The sequence below is a fragment of the Heterodontus francisci genome, chromosome 2 (assembly GCF_036365525.1).
Source record: "Heterodontus francisci isolate sHetFra1 chromosome 2, sHetFra1.hap1, whole genome shotgun sequence".
In the NCBI taxonomy this organism is placed as follows: domain Eukaryota; kingdom Metazoa; phylum Chordata; class Chondrichthyes; order Heterodontiformes; family Heterodontidae; genus Heterodontus; species Heterodontus francisci.
In genome coordinates, this window is record NC_090372.1 from 51609204 (window position 1) to 51631184 (window position 21981).

The following is a 21981-nucleotide window of genomic DNA, read 5'->3' on the forward strand; positions in this document are numbered from 1 at the left end:
TAAAAAAAATTGTGTTGATTTTAATATCCCTTGCAAGTTTCTTATACTCTCTTTTTGTAGCTCTTTGTCACCCTTTGCTGCTCTTTGTATCTTACCCATTTGCCAGGATCTTTTGCATTTTTGTATACTTTTTCTTTTAGTTTTATATTGTCTCTTACCTCTTGAGTTGTTCATGGCTGTCCTTTTTGGTAAGTGGAGCTCCTACTCCATAAGGGTATCAATTGCTTCTGTATCATATTAAATTCTTTTTGAACAACTCTCACCGATCTTGTGTTATTTTACCCATTAACAGATTTGCCCAATTTCCTGTGGACAGTCTCTGTCTCATCCCATTGAGGCAACCTTATCTAAATCTAGAATCCTAGTAGCTGTTTCACGTTTCTCCCTTTGAAACACTATGCTGAACTCAGTCGTATTGTGATTGCTATTGGATAAATCACTAGGCTGTTAACTAAATCTGACTCATTACTCATTATTAAATCTAATGTGGCCTTCCCCCTTGTCTCTAGGACGCATTGCTGCAGAAAACTCAAGAAATTCACTACCTTTCCAACATGTGATAGTCTGTTTACCCCAATCTGTATGAAAGTTACAGTCCTCTATTGAAACCACTCTGCCTTTGCTACATGCTTGTCTCTTTGCATTTATGCAATCACCCACCTCACAGCTGTTGAGTCCAGGATGTTCCACAATTTTCTCTAACTTACTATCTCTCTGTCTATTTAGAATCATCATTGTTCAAGAGTTGTTAATCATGGCTTAAGCCATGATATCACTGTGCGGCAAGGTGAGGAGGCAGGCCCCAAGAACTACCTCAACCAGTACAGGGACTGAACCTGCACTGTCAGTGTTATTGTGTACCACACTCTAGCCATCTAGCTAACGGACTCCTAACTTGTATCAACCAGACCAAAGCCCTCTTGTTTAGCTTCAACCAAAAACTTTCCAGCCTGGACTCCAATTCTTGCCTTGTCTGATGGTGCCCAATTTTGGTGTCTTACTTGACCCTGAGCCAAACTTCAAAGCATACCCATCATCAAGGCCACCTATTTCAACATCTGCAATATTTCCTGCTTCTGTTAAATTACTCTCGCTACTGTTGAAGCCCTCTCTTATATGCCTTTGTCACTTTTGGTATTGACCTCTTGCTAGCTTCACAGGTTCCAGCCTATATAGGCAACAATTTGCCATTTTCATCACATAATAATGAGTCTCAATCCCCTAACACACCTCTCTTTGCCAGTCTCCACTGGCTTTCCATACCCAAATTAACTAAATTCAAAATCCTCATCCCAGTTTACAAATCCTTCCATGGCTTATATTTACCATGCCACTGCCAACCCTCTGTGCTAGTACACACCATCTGTTCATCTGACTCTAGCATCCTTTACACCTCCCTTGCTATGCCTAATCTTAAGTGGAAGATTCTGCAGCTGACTCAGCCCTGCACTCTAGAAATTTCTCTCAATACCCCTCCTCCTTGTTATCTCTGACTTCAGCTTCAAAAACATTCTAAATCTACCTCTTGGACAATGTCTTCAGTCATAATCAAGGATAGTCAGCCTGGATTTGTTATGGGAAGGTCGTGTCTGACTAACTTGATTGAATTTTTTGAGGAAGTAACGAGGAGGGTTGATGAGGGTAGTGCAATTGATGTGGTCTACATGGATTTTAGCAAGATCCCACATGGCAGACTGGTTAAAAGAATAAAAGCCCATGGGATCCAGGGGAATGTAGCAAGCTGGATACAAAATTGGCTCAGAGGCAGGGTGTTTTTGTGACTGGAAGGCTGTTTCCAGTGGGGTTCCACAGAGCTAAGTACAGGGTCCCCTGCTTTTTGTGGTATATATTAACGATTTGGACATAAATGTAGGGGGAATGATCAAGAAGTTTGCAGACAACACAAAAACTGACCACGTGGTTGATAGTGGGGAGGATAGCTGTAGACTGCAGGAAGATATTAATGGCTGGAGTGAAGGAGGCTGAGAGGGGACATGATAGAGGTATTTAAAATTATGAGAGGCATAGATAGGGTAGATAGCCAGAGGCTGTTTCCCATGGTAGGGGTGACTAAAACTAGAGGGCATAGATTTAAGATGGGGATCAAAGGGGTAAATTTTTCACACAAAGAATAGTGGGTATCTGGAATGAGCTGCCAGAGGAGGTGGTGGAGACAGGAACAGTAGCAACATTTAAGAGGCATTTGGACAGGTACTTGAATGAGCAAGGCATAGAGGGATATGGAATTAATGCAGGCAAGTGGGATTAGTATAGATAGGCATTATGGTCGGCATGGACGCGGTGGGCCGAAGGGCCTGTTTCTATGCTGTCCGACTCTATGACTGGTCAGGTGGGCAGAAAAGAGGCAAATGGAATTTAACCCAGAGAAGTGTGAGGTGATGCTTTTGGGGAGGTCAAACAAGGCAAAGGAATACATTATAAATGGGAGGATACTGAGAGGTGTAGAGGAAATGAGGGACCTTGGAGTGAATGTCCACAGATCCCTGAAGGAAGTAGGACAGGTCGATAAGGTAGTTAAGAAGGCATATGGAATCCTTTCCTTTATTAATCGAGGCATAGAATATAAGAGCAGGGAGGTTATTCTGGAACTATATAACATATTAGTAAGGCCACATCTTGAGTAGTGTGTGCAGTTCTGGTCACCTCATTGCAGAAAGGATGTAATTGCACTAGAGAGGGTAAAGGGGAGATTTACAAGGATGTTGCCAGGACTGAAAAATTGCAGCAATGAGGAAAGATTGGATAGTCTGGAGTTGTTCTCCTTGGAACAAATGAAGCTGAGGGGAGATTTGATTGAAATGTACAAAGTTGTGAGGGGCCTGGATAGAGTGATTGGGAAGGGCTTATTTACCTTAGCAGAGGTCAGTGACTAGGGGGCATAGATTTAAAGTGATTGGTACAAAGATTATAGGGTAGATGAGGAAAATTCTTTTGCATCCAAAGGGTGGTGGGCATCTGGAACTCACTGCCTGAAAGGGTTGTAGAGGCAGAAAACCTCATCTGTGCACCTGAAGTGCTGTAACCTGCAGGGCTACGGACCAAATGCTGAAAAGTGGGATTAGAGTGGGTGGCTCTTTTTGTTTCGGCCGGCACAGACACATTAGGCCAAGTGGCCTCTTTCCTCATAAACCTTCTGTGTTTCTATATCTCAAATTAGCACTCAGGATCCATTTTCATCTTTTTGAAGTGCAGTAGGATTGTTGCTACATTAAAGACATTACATAAATGATAATTGTTCTTCCTGTAAATCCCTGTTGCTGCACTCTTGAGTCTGAGTTAAATAGCTTTCTTATATATGTTGTTATGATCCCCATACAGATAACAAACCAAAAGAATCTAATCCACGGACTGACCCCAATTAAGAAAAAGAACAAACGGACAAGATTTCACTTTTGTAAATTTTACTTTAAAACACAAACAAAACTTAAACATAAACTAACAGTTAAATCACGGTCAATATATATAGCTTAAACATTACCCATTATTTATCAGATGCAGCAAAGATAAATCTCATGAGTCTTTTGGGTAGTCCACTTAACAAAAGTAGCACCAGTTACAACCACAAAGTCCTTCAGGTCTTTTAACTTTTCAAGTAAATCTCTAGATCTCCTCTTCCCAGATGCAAATGCCGATTTCCATTCGATAGCAGTTCCCCTGCAATCCGAACTCCACCAATACTGTCTCCACCAAAACTGCGCACCCTTCCGGAACTTCCGTAGTTTTTTGCACAACAGTCTTGATGGCATAACTCCACTGGTGTTGCCTTCAGGAACTCTTTAAGTCACTGAAAACAGCTGTAACAACTTGTATTTGCAAAGGGCCAGCTCACAGAAAACAGGTTCCAATTAAAGCAGGTTGTGTCTTTTTTAAACCACCAGTTTACTGTTTCTGCTTCCACACACTGCAGGGTGATCTTGTAAACTGAAATCTGAGCTCCAGTCACATGTCCCTGATCATAGGACTGTTTTAACTGGTTCTAACCAGTCCTGTCCTCCTCAGAACTCTGAAGTTTTCAGTTTTCTTTTCCAGTGAATGACTGTCCCAGAAAAATACGAGCTTTGAATCCCAAAGTCAGTTCACCTAGCAGTACATTCAGCAGGTCAACTGTTTGCTCAGACTCCATCACACTGTATTATCCATAGCTTCAGTATTTAAAAACCTAACCTTAGCTCTTTCTCCAATACTTCACAAAGAATGCCTGATATTAAGTCTGGATAAAAAAGTGTAATAACATGTAGTTATACTTAATTTTTAATGCTAAAGAAGTTCACCAGTTGCAAGCTTTGCAAAGAATATTTTGTCCAATTCCCTATTAGAAGCTGTATAGAAAGAAGTATTGTTATGCTGTAGTAAAACACAGCTGGCAGCAAATGTAGTTCTATTGTTGTAAGGCACCTAGCTGAGGCAGAAGCAGGACATTGTTTAGAGTAGGTCCAGCCGCCATGTTTTCACCATGCTATAAAGACCGATCACAGTGTAGCATACTTTTGATCTCACTGTAACAGTAATGGTATCTGCTGGTTATTTTTATATTCATTGCCAATTATCAATACTGAAGACTAGCTGATACCGAGCATTCACATTTGCTGGAAATTGGATTGAAGCTTCTTGAATATGCTTAACCTGTGAGTTTATTGACCACCAAAGGCTTTAAAGTAATCTACAAAGTCTCAATTCAAGCTCACTAAAACCAGGGTAAATTGTACAAGACTCCACTACCAGCACAAATCAAAGAACTGGAGATTAACATTTCTGATTCTCAGTGCATCTAATTGTTCAGTCATTACAGTGAATGGCCAGAATATGAGGAATGCTATGAATCGGGTGTGCCCACCTCTTCAATCTGCGCTAGAAGCAGGGTCTCACACAATTTACCCTGTAGCCACTTTGCAAACTGCAAAGAGTAATTCTGTAATCCCACGCTCCCAGTGGAGGGGCTGCATGCTCAGTGCGTATGGTTAAGGTTTTGATGTTGTCACCCACTGTGAACACAGATTTCATCCCTATGGCTTTTTTCCCCAAATCAATCTAAGTGAGTAGGGAAACAGCTGGGGAGGGTGTGGAAGAACGAGTAAATAGCTGCTGAGTTGTTCAGCGAGTGGTACTTTAATATGTTTTATTTTTTTTTAATCAGACACTGGCCAGCCTGTGAAGTTGCCTTGTATGCAGCCTGTGAGGTTGTCACCCCCTCTACCTCCAAAGAAAGTGATGATTTGCATTCCACCACAGGCTGCAGACTCTCCGCCTACTTCCTATTCTGTTGTGCAGAAAATCTCCCAGCATTCTTCGGTACAGCATCAATTGCTGCCTTCCCAGCTTGCCACTCATCAGCACCAGCTACAGTACGGAGGCTCCCATTCTTCATCTTTATCCAGCGGGCTACCTATCCATCCACCAGTACCTACTAGTAAAGTGATAGAAGAACTCAACAAGACTTTGGCCTTGACAATGCAAAGGCTTGAAAGGTAATATGTTAGCCAGCATGCTTTATCTTTGACTTTACCAGCTTTGATCTCACACAGCCTAATCAAAATGATAAACCCAGATAATAAGAGATCTGGGTGTGATATAACATTCAGAATTATGTAAAAATTGGAAGAGCTTAAGATATCAGTGGCAGGATAACAATCTGGAATCAAAGGATTAATGTGAAAAACAAAGCCTTTTGCACCTAAACTGACTTCTGACAAACTCTGATAATAATGTTGCTGAGACCTTCATAGATTCATCTCAAAGATTTCTTGGAGGATGAATAGGAGGAGGGAGATGCTTTGAGGAAATTTCAAGCTAATTGTGGGCGGAAAATGCATTTGGGCAGTGAAATTTCACTAGTGATGGACAAACAGAACAGATATATCAAGAGGATAACTAAGGAAAGGGTAGGGCCTTTAAGAGATGTACAAGGGAACTTATGCCTGTATGCAGAAGATGTGGACAGGGTTCTTAATGACTTTTTTGTCTCTGTCTTCACAAAGGAGAGGGTTGATGCAGACATTGTAGTTAAAGAGGAGGAGTGTGAAATATTAGATACAAAAGCCATAATGAGAGAGTAAGTAGTAGAGGGTCTAACATCCTTGAAAGTGGATAAATCGCCAGGGCAGGATGGATTGCATCACAGATTGTTAAAGGAAGCCAGGGAGGAAATAGCGGATGCTCTGAGGAGCATCTTCAAATCCTCTCTAGATACAGACGAGGTACCAGACGATTGGAGGTCTGTGAACGTTGTACTATTGTTTAAAAAGGGTGCGAGGGATAGGTCAAATTATTATAGGCCGTTCAGTCTGACCTCAGTGATGGATACATTTATAGAATCAATTCTGAGGGGCACGGCTTAATCAGGGGTAGTCAGCATGAATTTGTTAAGGGAAGATCATGTCTTACTAACTTGATTGAGTTTTTTGTGGAAGTAACAAGGAGGATTGATGAGGGTAGTGCAGTGGATGTGGTCTACATGGACTTTAGTAAGACATTTGACAAGGTCCCACATGACAGACTGGTCAGTCAAATGAAAGCCCATGGGATACAGGGGAATGTAGCAGGTTGGATCCAAAATTGGCCCAGGGACAGGAAATAAAGAGTAGTAGTCGACGGATGTTTTTGCAAATGGAAAGCTATTTCCAGTGGCATTCCACAGGGCTCAGTGTTGGGTCCCTTGCTGCTTGTGGTATATGTTAATGATATGGACTTAAATTTGGGAGGCATGATTGCAAACTTTGCTGATGACACAAATATCGGCTGTGTAGTTGATAGTGAAGAGGATAGACGTAGACTCCAGAATGATATCAATGATTTGGTTGAGTGGGCAGAGAAGTGGCAAATGGAATTCAATCCAGTAATGTGTGAGGTAATGCATTTGGGGAGAGCAAACAATGTGAGGGAATACACAATAAACAGGAGGATTTTATGAGGGGTAGAAGAAGTGAGAGACCTTGAAGGGCATGTCCACAGGTTCCTGAAGGTGGCAGGACAGGTAGATAGAGTGGTAAAGAAGGCATATGGAATGCTTTATTTTATTGGCCGAGGTATAAAATACAAAAGCAAGGATGTAATGCTGGAACTGTATAAAACGCTGGTTAGGCCACAGCTGGAGTATTGGGTACAGTTTTGGTCACCGCATTACAGGCAGGACATAATTACTCTGGAGAGAGTACAGAGGAGATTTACAAGAATGTTGCAGGGCTTGAAAGTTGCAGTAATGAGGAAAGATTGGATAGGCTAGGGTTGTTTTTCGTAGAACAGAGGAGGCTGAAGGGTGACTGAATTGAGGTATACAAAGTTATGAGGGGCCTAGATAAAGTAGACTGGAAGGACCTGTTTCCCCTAGCGGAAAGGTCAATTACCAAGGGACACAGTTTAAAGGTGATTGGGAGAAGGATTAGAGGGGACAGAGGGTGGTGGGTGTCTGGAATTCACTGCCCGGAACAGTGGTGGAGGCAGAAACCCTCAATTCTTTTAAAAGGTACCTGAACATGCACCTGAAGTGCTGTAACTTGCAAGGCTATGACCAAGTGCTGGAAGGTGGGATTAGATTAGGCGGCTAGTTTTTTCGGCCAGCATGGACATGATGGGCTGAATGGCTTCATTCTGTGCCATAATTTTTCTGTGCTTCTATGATTATATATGTAAAATAGCAAAAATATGGACTCAATAGCGATGGAGGTCAATGGTGAGTTGTGTAAAGAGGATAATGTTAGTCAGATATAGATTATAGATTTTCAAACTGCAGGTCCAACAACACTGGGGGGAGAGAGGGTGCACACCTGAATACAAAGTGTTCAAGAAAGCAATCAGACCTCAGTTCATATGAGACCAGGCCTAATATAACCCGCATATAGTCTATCTGTATTCTGTACTTTTATGAATTTACTAGTGTGTTCTCTCACTGTTCGCTAATTAAAGGAATTGTTCTGCCATGATAACATTGTTTTCCTTTGCATAGCTAGTATTATCTTTTGGAAGTTACAACAGGGGCCATTGAGTTCATTTTTTCAGGGTATACCTGAGAATATGTCAATATTTGCAGGGTGTTCCTGGAAGCATGTAAGTGTTTTCAGGATGTTCTTGGAATTGTGCCAATATTTGCAGGCAGTTCCTGGGAGTGTGGATATTTTCAAGATGAACCTGGGGTATGTCTATTTGAATGGTATTCCTGGGATTCTGTGAATATTGGCAGGCTGTTGCAGGGAGTGTGCCAGTATTTTCAGGGTTTTCCTATGAGTGTGTGAATATTGCAGGGTCTAACTTGTTTAAAGAAGGGGAGGATTGGGAACTTAATATTCTTGGAGACGAGATATTCAGGAAAGATAGGGCAGGAAAAAAGGAGGGGCTTGGCAATATTGATTAAATAAACTATTATAGTACTGGGGAGGGATAATGCAGTTGAGTCTGTTTGGTTGATCAGTCAAAAGACTTGCAGGTTGATAGGTAAATTGGCCATTATAAATTGCCCCTAGTATAGGTAGGTGGTAGGGAAATATAGGGACAGGTGAGGATGTGGTAGGAATATGGGATTAGTGTAGGATTAGTATAAATGGGTGGTTAATGGTTGGCACAGACTCGGTGGGCTGAAGGGCCTGTTTCAGTGCTGTATCTCTAAATCTAAAAATCTAATAGAAGAGCTGTTACGCTACTGGTTGTGTACGACAGGCCACCAAAGAATGGGAAGGAGGGAGAAGAGTTATTTTGCAGGCAAATTACAGAAAGTTGCAAGAACTACAGGATAGTGACAATGTGGAACTTCAAATACCCTAATGTACACTGGGCCAGTAACAGTGTAAAGAACAGGAGTATGCCATTTAGCCCCTCGAGTCTGTTCTTCCCTTCAGTGAGATCATGGCTAATCTGTGACCTAACTCCAAATACCTGCCTTTGCCTCATATTTCTTAATATCTTTGGTTAACAAAAATCTATAATATCAGTTTTAAAATTAACAATTGATCGAGCATCAACTGCCATTTGTGGAAGAGAGTTCCAAACTTTGATGCAGATAGAAATGTTTCCTAACTTCACTCCTGAAAGACCTGGCTCTAATTTTTAGACTATGCCCCTAGTCCCAGACATGACAACTAACAGAAATAAATGCTTGGTATTTACCCTTTCAGTTCCCCTGAAAATCTTGAAAATTCAATCCAATCATCCTTTAATCTCTCCTCATAATTTAATCCTTGGTGTCCAGATATCATTCTGGCAAGTCGACAGCTTTCCATTGGCCTTTCTGATGATTTTCCATACCTGTCCATGACAGGACTAAGGCGGGGAGGAAATGCAGAAGTTTGTACAAGAGAACTTTGTTGATCAGCGTGTTTCCAGCTCAATGAGGAAGGAACCAGTGCTAATACGAACATATGAATTAGGAGCAGGAGTAGGCCACTCGGCCCCTCGCGCCTGCTCCGACATTCAATAAGTTCATGGCTGAACTGATTACTCCACATTTCTACCTACCCCTGATAACCTTTCACCCCCTTGCTTATCAAGAATCTACCTACCTCGGCCTTAAAAATATTCAAAGAGTCTGCTTCCACCGCCTTTTGAGGAAGAGAATTCCAAAGACTCACGACCCTGTGAGAAAAAAAATTTCTCCTCATCTCTGTCTTAAATAGGCGATCCCTTATTTTTAAACAGTGACCCCTAGTTCTAGATTCTCCAGAAAGAGGAAATCACATCCACCCTGTCAAGACCCCTCAGGATCTTATATGTTTCAATCAAGTCGCCTCTTACTCTTCTAAATTCCAGCAGATACAAGCCAAGCCTGTCCAATCTTTCCTCATTAGACTGCCCGCCCATTCCAGGTATTAGTCTAGTATACCTTCTCTGAACTGCTTCCAACGCATTTACATCCTTCCCTAAATAAGGAGACCAATACAAAAAGAACAAAGAACAGTACAGCACAGGAACAGGCCATTCGGCCTTCCAAGCCTGCGCCGATCTTGATGCCTGCCTAAACTAAAACCTTCTGCACTTCCGGGGACCATATCCCTCTATTCCCATCCTATTCATGTATTTGTCAAGATGCCTCTTAAACGTCGCTATTGTATCTGCTTCCACCACCTCCCTGGCAGCAAGTTCCAGGCACTCGCCACCCTCTGTGTAAAAAACTTGCCTCGTACATCCCCTCTAAACCTTGCCCCTCGCACCTTAAACCTATGTCCCCTAGTAACTGACTCTTCCACCCTGGGAAAATACTTCTGACTATCCACCCTGTCCATGCCGCTCATAACTTTGTAAACCTCTATCATGTCGCCCCTCCACCTCCGTCGTTCCAGTGAAAACAATCCGAGTTTTTCCAACCTCTCCTCATAGCTAATGCCCTCCAGACCAGGCAACATCCTGGTAAACCTCCTCTGTACCCTCTCCAAAGCCTCCACGTTCTTCTGGTAGTGTGGCGACCAGAATTGCACGCAATATTCTAAGTGTGGCCTAACTAAGGTTCTGTACAGCTGCAACATGACTTGCCAATTTTTATACTCTATGCCCCGACCGATGAAGGCAAGCATGCCGTATGCCTTCTTGACTACCTTATCCACCTGCGTTGCCACTTTCAGTGACCTGTGGACCTGTACGCCCAGATCTCTCTGCCTGTCAATACTCCTAAGGGTTCTGCCATTTACAGTATACCTCCCTGTATATAGTAAATATAATATATATATATATATAAATATAATACTGTACATAGTACTCCAGATGCGGTTTCACCAATTCCCCGTATAGCTGAAGCATAACCTCCCTACTTTTGTATGCAGTTCCCCTCGCAATAAACAATAACATTCTATTAGCTTTCCTAATTACATGCTGTACCTGCATATTAACCTTTTGTGATTCATGCACTAGGTCACCCATTTAAAACTAGCCTGCACTACTTAAAGTCAGCCTGCACTACTTAAAGTCAGCCTGCACCTCCAAAAGGGGAAGTGCATTCTGGCTGAAACAGGCACTGAAAATGGTTGAAGATGAAAGTGTGAGCAAGCAAATTACAGCACAACATGGCAGAGAGTGGGCTTCATGATTTTCTGACACTGCACTGGAGGCCTTGATTGAGGAAGTGCAGAGAGGGGAGATGTCATCTATTGGCAGCGGCCAGGAGACCCTATATACAATCTCTCAGAAGGCAGTGGGAACAGATAGCTTTGGCGTTCAATGCCAGGACTTTAGCCATGAGGACCTGGCTGCAGTGTCGCAGTAAGTTCACTGAGTTCACAAGTGCTCAAGGTCAATAAATGCATCTTCAAATGCCATATCCTACCAATTAAACCACTGCATCACACACTGCTCAATTCATCACAGCCCCATCACTCACCTACCAACAGTCTCTATAAATCACCAGTCCTATCTAACTTTCATACCTTCACCTCACCCTCAATTAGCACTGTTGCAAGCCTTATACCCACATCACACAGTTTGCATACACTTCCAGCTATTCAACCATTGCACCACACTCACTGGCACCATTCCATCTCCCTTGTAGGACAAGGTGGCACATAACCAGAGGCAGCAACATCTGAATGTGTTTGCCCCCATGGAGGAGATGGTACTTGCCATCATTGGAACGGCTATGAGTAAGGTCATGTGCAGCAGCGGGCTAAAACTATTAAAGGTGATGGTGTGCTCATACCTAATCCTCCATCTTACATCCTGATTCCCCCCATCCCAAAATCTCTCCTGATTTACAAGTTGCAGATAGTGTAAGCATGAATTTCTTGCTTGACAACCCTCCCCTGGCTTTGTGCATTTCTGCTTTGAAATACCCCAAAATTGCAACATGAACAGGCACTGGTGGAACAGAAGGAGGTGGAATAGCAGAAAAACAAAGCTGAAGAGAAAAACACCATCCTTCATTCTTACACTCACAACCACCAGCTCAGATACCAGCATTGCATGTAATTTAGAGAATAGCTTAGAGGCAGGATCTGGTGGGCACAAATAACCTGCAGCTAGGGCAGGGGGCAAGGATGATGGAGGTGCCAGCTCACCAGAGGAGGAGGAGTCACACAAGTTGTGCGCAGAGGACTCTAATGAGAACTTTGATGGAACAGAAAAAGGCTGATGGGTATGCAAACTGAAATGCTTGGTGCACTGGCAGACCTGCCAGAAAGCCTGTGCTCACTGGCAAGGAGCATGGAGGAGTCCAGCACCAAACCGGCACAGGGCTTCACACAGACTTTGGAACCCATCCTTTCCCAGTGTTGAAGTGGTGGCCAACTCCATGAAAAAATTTTCCAACCCAACCACGATGCAGTGTCTGATGGCCAATGTCTCAGCTTCCATTGCAGCTCAAGCAGAAACAACCCACCGAGAGAGAGCGAGACCCGGAGAATTTAAAAGAGCGATGGGGAGGAGTGATGGAGAGCGAGACCTGGAAGGTTGAAACGAGCGATGACGGGAACGAGCGACACTTGGAGAGTTTAAAAGAACAGCGGCAGTGGGAAGGAGCGAGACCCGGAGAGTTTAGAAGAGTGGTGCGGGAAAGAGCAAGAGAGAGCGAGGCCGAAGTGTTTAAAGGAGCAGCAGCGGGAAGGAGTGAGAGAGAGCGAGACCCGGAGAGTTTAAATGAGCGGCGATGGGAAGGAGCGTGAGAGGGAGAGCAAGACCAGCATAGTTGAAAAGAGCTAGCCAGTTCAGCCCATCAGAGTGGACCTACCGCATTCTGAGAAAAATCAAAGTGTGATGTCACAGGAAAACAGGTAGTTGTTTGGTTGGTGAGAGTTTTTTCATTTAGCTTTCAAAACTCAGGTAATTTTAGTAATTGTAAAGTTTTATTTACTAATAGTAAAGCTTAATAATTTGGTGAGTATTTCCTATTAATTAATTAAATAATTAATTAGTTATTTAAAACCTAATCAAGATGACAGAGCAAGTGATGTGCTGCAGCTGCAGTATGTGGAAGCTCGTGGACACCAGTATGATCCACGGCAACCACATCTACAGTAAGTGTCTGCAGCTTGAGGAGCTTCAGCTCAGAGTTGATGAGTTGGAGGCCGGGCTCCAGACACTGCGATGCATCGACCGGGGAGGGGAAAGTTTCCTGAACACTTTGTTCCGGAAGGCAGCCACACCCCATGGGACAGGGTCTTCTGATTTGATCAGTGGTCAGGGACAGGAGGGTGTGACTGCGAATGAGGCAGATAAGGAGATCGAGAAGGCAGAAGTGGAGGAGCCTCTGCCCCTGCAATTGTCCAACAGCTTTGAGGTTCTGTCAGCTTGTATGGATGAGAGTGAGGGCTGCAGGGTGGATGAGAAAACTGACCATGGCACCATAGTACAGCAAGCCATTCAAGCATGGAGAGTAAACAAAAATGAAGTGGTAGTAGGATATAGTTGAGGCAGAGGGATAGACACAATTCTCTGCAGCCAAGAGCAAGAGTCCAGAAGGCGGTGTTGCCTGCCAGGGTTCAGGACATCTGCTCGGGGCTGGAGAGGAACTTGCAGTGGGAGGAGGAGGATCCAGTTGTCGTGGTCCACGTGGGTACCAACAACATAGATAGGACTAGGAAAGAGGTTCTGCATAGCGAGCATGAACAGCTATGGGCTAAATTAAAAAGCAGAACCTCAGCCATGAGCAAATTGGCATAGGGTAAATAAGATTAGAGAGTTAAACAGGTGGCTCAAAAGTTGGTGTGGGAGAAATGGGTATTGATTCATGGGGCACTGGCACCAGTATTGGGAAAAGTGGGAGCTGTACCATTGGGATGATCTTCACCTGAACCGTGCTGGGACCAGTGTTCTGGCGAGTCATATAACTAGGGTGGTAGAGAGGGCTTTAGACTAAATACTGGGGGCGAGGGATCAAGTGAGAGAAGATATGATAAATTAAAGTGAGAGGACGGCAAGAGAGCAAGTTGCCATTAGGGAAATAATCGAGTGTGGCAGGAAGGGTCAGAATGTACAAAATTAAGAATGTGCAAGCAGCTTAGGCTACAGATTGCATGAATAGTAAAAAGATAGAACTAAAGGCTCTGTATTTGAATGAGCATAGCATTCATAACGAAACAAATGAATTGATAGGTCAAATAGAAATAAATATGTACGATCTGATAGTCATTACAGAGACATGGCTGCAAGATGAAAAAGGCTGGGACCTGAATATTCAAGGGTACAGGGCATTTCAGAAGGACAGGAAACTAGGAAAAGGTGGAGAGATAGCTCTGTTAATTAAGGATGACATTAGTACAATGGAAAGAGGTGACCTTTGTTCTAAAAATCAAAATGTAGAATCAGTGTGGGTAGAGATAAGAAATAGTAAAGGTAGCAAGTCACTTGCGGGAGTAATTTATAGGCCCCCTAACAGTAACCACACTGTAGGTTGGGGTATATAGGAAGAAATAATATGGGGGCTTGTGAGAAAGGTATGGCGATAATCATGGGTGATTATAATCTGCATATAGATTGGCAAAGGTAGCCTGGAAAATGAGCTCATGAAGTGTTTTAGGGACAGTTTCTTAGAGCAGCATGTTTTAGAGCCAACCAGAGAGCAGGCTCTGGTAATGTGTAATGAGACAGGATTAATTAATGACCTCATAGCAAAGGCGCCCCTAAGTAGTAGCGATTACAACATGATTGAATTTCGCATTCAATTTGAGGATAAGAGTGGATCTAAGACTATTGTTTTAAACTTAAATAAGGGTAATTATGAGCGTTTGAAGACAGAGCTGGCTAAAGTAAACTGGGAAATTAGGTTAAGGAATAGGTCAGTAGAGATGCAGTGGCAAACATTTAAGGAGATATTTCATAACACTCAGCAAAGATATATTCCAATGAGAAAGAAAGACTGTAGGGCAAGGACGCACCATTCGTGGCTAAATAAGGAAGTTAAAGATGGTATCAAATTGAATGAAAAAGCGTACAAATCAGTGAAGAGTAGTGGCAGGTCAGAAGATTGGACAGAATATAAAAAACAGCAAAGAATGACTAAAAGAATAATGAGAGAGAAATTAGAGTATGAGAAAGCTAGCTAGAAATATAAAAACAGATAACAAGAGTTTCTACAGGTATTTAAAAAGGAAAAGAGTAAATAAAAGTGAATTGGTCCTCTTGAGAGTGAATCTGGGGAGTAAATAATGGAAAATAAGGAAATAGCAGAGGAGTTGAACAGATTTTTTACATCTGTCTTCACTGTAGAGGATACAAATAACATCCCAGAAATAATTGTGAGTCAAGAGTTGAAAGGGAGGGAGGAACTGAAAACAATTGCCATCACCAGGGAAAGGGTACTGAGAAAATTATTAGAACTAAAAGTTGACAAGTCCCCAGGTCCTGATGGACTTCATTCTCGGATCTGAAAAGAAGTGGCTGCTCAGATAGTGGATGCATTGGTTTTAATTTTCCAAAATTCCCTAGATGTTGGAGAGGTCCCATCAGATTGGAAAATAGTGAATAGTGGATAAAGGGGAGCCTGTGGATGTGATGTACTTGGATTTCCAAAAGGCATTTGACAAGGTGCTACATCAAAGGTTATGAAACAAAATAAGAGCCCATGGTATAGGAAGCAGCATATTAGCATAGATAGAGGATTGATTAGCTAACAGGAAACAGAGTAGGCATAAATGGGTCATTTTTAGGTTGGCAAACTGTAACTAGTAGAGTGCCACAGGGATGAGTGCTGAGGCCTCAACTATTTGCAATCCATATCGATGACTTGGATGAAGGTTGCTAAATTAGCTGATCGTACAAAGATAGGTAGGAGAGTGAGTTGTGAAGAAACATAAGGAGTCTGCAAAGGAATACAGATAGATTAAGTGAGTGGGCAAAGATTTGACAGATGCAATAAAATGTGGGAAAGTGTGAACTTGTCCCCTTTGGCCGGAAGAATAGAAAAGCAACATATTATTTAAATGGAAAGAGATTGCAGAACTCTGAGATCGTGTCTGATTCAGTTCTGAAGAAGGGTCACTGACCTGAAACGTTAACTCTGTTTCTCTCTCCACTGATGCTGCCAGACCTGCTGAGTATTTCCAGCATTTCTTGTTTTTATTTCAGATTTCCAGCATCCACAGTATTTTGCTTTTATTTTATCTGAAATCGTGTCCTTGTACATGAAACCCAAAAGATTAGTATACAGGTACAGCAAATGATTAAGAAGGCAAATGCAATGTTGTCATTTATTGCAAGGAGAATGGAATACAAAAGTAGAGATGTTTTGCTATGGTTGTACAAGGCATTGGTGAGACCCCCTCTGGAGTGTTGTGGTCAGTTTTGGTCTCCTTGCTTAAGAAAGAAGCAGTTCAGAGGCGGTTCACTCTATTGATTCCTGGGGTGAGAGGGTTATCTTATGAGGAAAGGTTGGACAGGTTGGGTCTGTATTCATTGGAGTTTAGAAGGATGAGAGGTGATCTCATTGAAATATTTAGGATTCTGGGGGGACTTGACATGACTCTATGACAGAGTGGAAGTTGAAAGGATGTTTCCCCTTGTGGGAGAGACTAAAACTAGGGGGCACAGTTTCAAAATAAGGGGTCTACCATTTAAGACAGAGATAAGGAGTAATTTCTTCTCTCAGAAGGTCGTGAGTCTGTGGAACTCTCCCGGAGAGCGGCGGAGGCAGAGTCATTGAATGTTTTTAAGGCAAAGGTAGACAGATTATTGACAAACAAAGGAGTCAAAGGGTATCAGGGGGTAGGCAGGAAAGTGGAGTTGCGTCCACAAATAGATCAGCCATGATCTTATAGAATGGCAGAGTTGGCTCGAGGGGCCAAGTAGCCTATTCCAGCTCCTTGTTCAGAAGCATGTTCTGACTACTGTAGTGGAAGCTCAGACTGAAGTCATAAAAGATCAGCTTGCTGCCATGCAAGCTCATAGTGCTGCCATCAAAGCTGTGGATACTAGCAGCAGCGCGAATGGGAGCAGAGGCAAGAGACAGGAATATGAAAAGCAGTGATGCAAGGCCTGATAGCAGTAGCAGCAGCGAGAGTGGGAGCAGAGGCGAGAGGCATGGATGTAAAGAGCGGTGAGGAGAGGCCTGACAGCAGCAGCAGCAATGAGAGTGGGAGCAGAGGCAAGAGGCAGGGATATGAAGAGCAGCAGCAGCGAGAGCAGGAGCAGAGGTGAGAGGCAGGTATAGTGGGTGTTTCTCCTTTCTTCTCTTTTTTTCTTTCTAAACTAGGGTATTGGTTTGAACTAAGAGTTGGTAAATTAAAAATTTCAATCAGGGTAATTAAAAACAGTAAGTGAATCAATAATAGGTCTATTAGTAGAGAGCAGTTTCACCAGAGTGCGACAGAATTTGGCAAGTGTGGGAATTTGGTGAGGTGGGGGTAGGAGCTTCTGCTTGATATATATAAAATATAAACAAATAGGATTAAATTAGGACTGTGGGCTAAGTTACAGTAAAGGCCTAAAGCATATAACTAAATTTAATAAAGTAAACAAGGTTTAGATTAAAAACTAGGAAAGGAGCTTAGAGTCGGAATGGAGAGAGCCAATTGTCATGGTCCAGTTAGATACATTATAGGTAGGACTAATAAAGAAGTTCTGCTGAAGGAGTAAGAGTAGCTATGGGCTAAATTAAAAAGCAGAACCTCAAGGTAATAATCGCTGGATTACTACCTGAGCCATGAGCAAATTGGCATAGGGTAATAAGATTAGAGAATTAAATGCATGGCTCAAAGACTGTTGTGGGAGAAATGGGTTTCAATTCATTGGGCCTTGGCACCAGTACTGGGGAAAGAGGGAGCTGTTCCATTGAGATGGGCTTCACTTGAGACATGCTGGGACCAGTGTCCTGGCGAATCGAATAACTAGGGCTGTAGATAGAGCTTTAAACTAAATAGTGGGGGGCAGGGTGGGTGGAGGGTTCAATTGAGGGGAAATTTAGAAAGTTAAAGAGAAAGGACAAGGCAATAGTGCAGGGTTGCAATATGGATAATGATAACCAGAGTGTGACAGGAAGGGACAGAGCATACAAACATAAGAGTTCACCGGCAAATAGGGTCAGAGGAGGGAAAATGGTGAAAAGACAAAATTAGAGGCTCTTTTTCTGAATGCACGTAGCATTCGTAACACGATAGATGAATTGATGGCACAAATAGAAATAAATAGGTATCATCTGATAGTCTTCACAGAAATGCGGTTGCAAGGTAACCAAGGCTGGGAACTGAATATTCAGGGGTGCTTGACATTTTGGAAGGGTAGGCAGAAAGGAACTGGGGCAGTTCTGTTAGGAAAGGAAGATCAAGATGTAGAATCAGTTTGGGTGAGATAAGAAATAGTAAGGGAAAGAAGTCACTGTTGGGAGTAATCTATAGGCCCCTAACTGTAGCCCCTAACTGAGTATAAATCAAGAAATAATGGGGGCTTGTAAGAAAGGTGCTGCAATAATCATGGGTTACTTCAATCTTCATATAGATTGGACAAATCAAATTTGCAAAGGTAGCCTTGAGAATGAGTTCATAGAATGTATTCGGGACAGTTTCTTCAAACAATATATTGTGGAACCAACCAGGGAACAGGCTATTTTAGATCTGGTAATGTGTAATGAGACAGGATTAAAAATTAATGATCTCATATTAAACGATCATCTAGGGAAGAGTGATGATACCATGAGAGAATTTCAGATTCAGTTTGAGGGTTTCACACTTAAATGAAGGCAATTACAAAGGTATGAAGTTACAGTTGGCTTAAGTGGACTGGGACAACAGATTAAAAGGTAAAATAGCAGATAAGCAGTGGCAGACACTTAGGAGATATTTCATGTTTTTCAACAAAGATATATTCCATTGAAAAACAAAGACAGTATGAGAAGAACTAAGGCAGTTAAGGATCGTTTCAAATTGAAAGAAAAGGCATACAGTGTTCTGAAGATTAGTGCTAGGACAGAAGACTGGGAACATTTTAGGAACCAGCAAAGAATGACTAAAAAGATAATAATGAGGGAGAAAATAGTCTCCGGAAAATAGTTTCTGGAAAGAGTCCCAGCGGATTGGAAAACCGCAAATTTAATGCCCCTACTCAAGAAAGGAGGGAGACAGAAAGAAGGAAACTATAGCCCAGTTAGCCTAACATCTGGGAGTCAACTAGCAAGAAATATTGAAACAGTTAGAGCTTCCACAAGTATAGAAAAAAGAATAGTGCTAAGTAAATGTGGATCCCTCAGAGGGAATTATAATGGGAAACAAGGAAATGTCAGAGACTTTGCACAAGTATTTTGTATCTGACTTCACAGTAGAAGACACTAAACGCATCCAATAATAGTAGAAAATCAGGGGCAAAAGGTAGGCAGGAATTCAAATCAATCATCATCACTAGAGAAAACATATTAGGCAAACTTATGGAACTAAAGGCTGACAAGTCCCCGGATGGCTTACATTCTAGGGTCTTAAAGAAGTTGCTGCGGAGATTGTGGATGCATCGATTGTAATCTTCCGAAATTCTTTATATTTCGGAAAGGTCCCAGTGGATTGGAAAACTGCAAATTTAATGCCCCTACTCAAGAAAAGAGGGAGACAGAAAGAAACTATAGCCCAGTTAGCCTAACATCTATCATTGAGAAAATGCTGGAGTCAGAGAGTCATTATGGTTCAGAAGGAGACCATTTGGCCCATTGAGTACATGCTGGCTCTCTGAAGAGCAATCCAGTCAGTCCCATTCCCCCGCTGTATCCCCATAGCCTTGCAAGTTTATTTCCTTCAAGTGCCCATCCAATTTCCTTTTTAAATCATTGATTGTCTGCACTTCCACCAGCCTAGTAGGCAGCAAACTCTAGGCCATTAACACTTGCTGCTTAAAAAAGTTCTTCCTCACATCCCCCTATATCTCTTGCCCAAAACCTTCAATCTGTGTCGCCGAGTCATTGCACGATCAGCTAATAGCAACAGCTTTTCTTCGACTACTTATCTAAACCTGTCATAGTCTTGTAAACCACAATCAAATCTCCCCTCAAGCTCTTTTGCTCCATGGAGAACAACCTGAGCTTCTCCAAGCTAACCTTGTAGCTAAAATCCCTCATTCCTGGAACCATTCTGGTACATCTCCTCTGCACCCTCTCAAGGACCCTCACATCCTTCCTTGAAGTGTGGTGACCAGAGTTGGACACAATACAGTAGTTGTGGCCTAACCAGAGTTTTATAAAAGGTTCAACATAACATCCCTGCTTTTGTACTCAATACCTCTATTTATGAAGCCCATATGCCTTACTAATTACTCTCTCAATATGTCCCGCCATCTTCAAAGATGTATGCGCATGAACCCCCAGGGTGTCCTTGTACACTCTTTAGAATTGTGCCATTAACTCTATGTTGCCTCTCCTTATTCCTTCTGCCAAAATGCATCACCTCACACTTCTCAGTAATAAATTCCACCTGCCACTTGTCTGCCTATTCTGCTAGCCTATCTATGTCCTGTTGCAGTCAATTAGTGTTATCCTCATTGTGTGCAACACCTCCAAGTTTGGGATCATTGGCAAATTTTGAAATTTTACTCTAAGTCCAATTTATTTTATATATATATATATACATATATATATAAAATATATTAAAAGAACAGCGGTCCTAGCACTGCTCCTTGGGAGCACCACTGTCTACCATCCTCCAGTCTGAAAAACAACCATTGACCATGACTCATTGTTTTCTGTCCTAATGCCAATTTTTTGTCCAAACTGACATTGAACCTTCTATTCCAGGGGTCTCAATTTTGTTAACTGGCCTTTTATGTGGTACTTTGTCAAATGCTTTTTTTCAAATCAATGTAAATATCCATTACATTCCCTTCCTCAACCTTCTCCAATAATGGAATCCATTATTAAGGAAGTAGTAGCAGGACATTAAAAAAATTAGAATACAATTAAGCAGAGTCAACATGGTTTTAATGCAAAATAAATTGTGTTTGACAAATTTATTAGAGTTCTTTTAGGATGTAGAATGAGCAGGGTGCCGAAAAGAGGAACCAGCAGATGGAAACGTTTCTATGGGTATGGGAAGAGAAAAAGATTGGTGAAGACAAATGTAGGTCCCTTACAGTCAGAAACAGGGGAATTTATTATGGGGAACAAAGAAATGGCTGACCATCTAAATGCATACTTTAGTTCTGTTTTCACAAAGGAGGACACAAATATCATAGCAGAAATGTTGGGGAACACAGGGTTTAGTGAGAGGGAGGAACTGAAGGAAATCTTTATTAGTAGAAAAATGGTGTTGGGGAAATTGATGGAATTGAAGTCCGATAAATCCCCAAGGCCTGATCCCAGAGCATTTAAGGAAGTGGCCCGAGAAATAGCGGATGCATTGGTGGTCTTCTTCCAAGATTCTATAGACTCTGGAACAGTTCCTACAGATTGGAGGGTAGCTAATGTAACCCCACTATTTAAAAAGGGAAGTAGAGAGAAAACAGGGAATTATAGACCAGTTAGCCTGACGTCGGTAGTGGGGAAAATTCAAAGATTTTATAGCAGAGCACTTTCAGAAGGCTTTCAACAAAGTCCCATATATGAGATTAGCGTGTAAAATTAAAGCGCATGGGATTGGGGGTGGTGTATTACGATGGATAGAAAATTGGTTGGTGGACAGGAAACAAAGAGTAGGAATAAATGGGTCTTTTTCCAAATGGCATGCAGCGACTAATGGGGTACTGCAGGGATCGGTGCTAGGACCCCAGTTATTCAAAATATATATTGATTTAGATGAAGGATCTAAATGTAATAACTCCAAATTTGCAGATGACACGAAACTGGGTAGGAAGTTGAGTTGTGAGGAGGATGCAGAGAGGCTTCAGGGTGATTTGGACAAGTTCAGTGAGCAAATGCATGGAAGATACAGTATAATGTGGATAAATGTGAGGTTATCCACTTTGGTTGCAAAAACAGGAAGGCAGATTATTATCTGAACGGCTATAAACTGAGAGGGGGGAATATGCAATGAGACCTGGGTGTTCTTGTAAACCTGTCACTGAAGGTAAGCATGCAGGCGGTAAAAAAGGCAAATGGTATGTTGGCCTTCATAGCGAGGATTCGAGTACAGAAGCAGGGATGACTTGCTGCAA

The 21981-nt window shown here is 42.2% G+C and overlaps 1 protein-coding gene across 10 annotated transcripts in view; it reads left to right on the plus strand.

Moving 5' to 3' along the window:
• Positions 1–21981, plus strand: part of LOC137384353 (phosphatase and actin regulator 1-like) — an 859907-nt gene that overhangs the window by 638528 nt on the left and 199398 nt on the right. For all 10 annotated transcript variants that reach the window (XM_068058280.1, XM_068058345.1, XM_068058335.1 and 7 more), the window contains one exon: positions 5156–5486. In XM_068058280.1, the coding sequence (XP_067914381.1) occupies positions 5156–5486 (331 nt within the window). The remainder of the gene's footprint in view (positions 1–5155; positions 5487–21981) is intronic.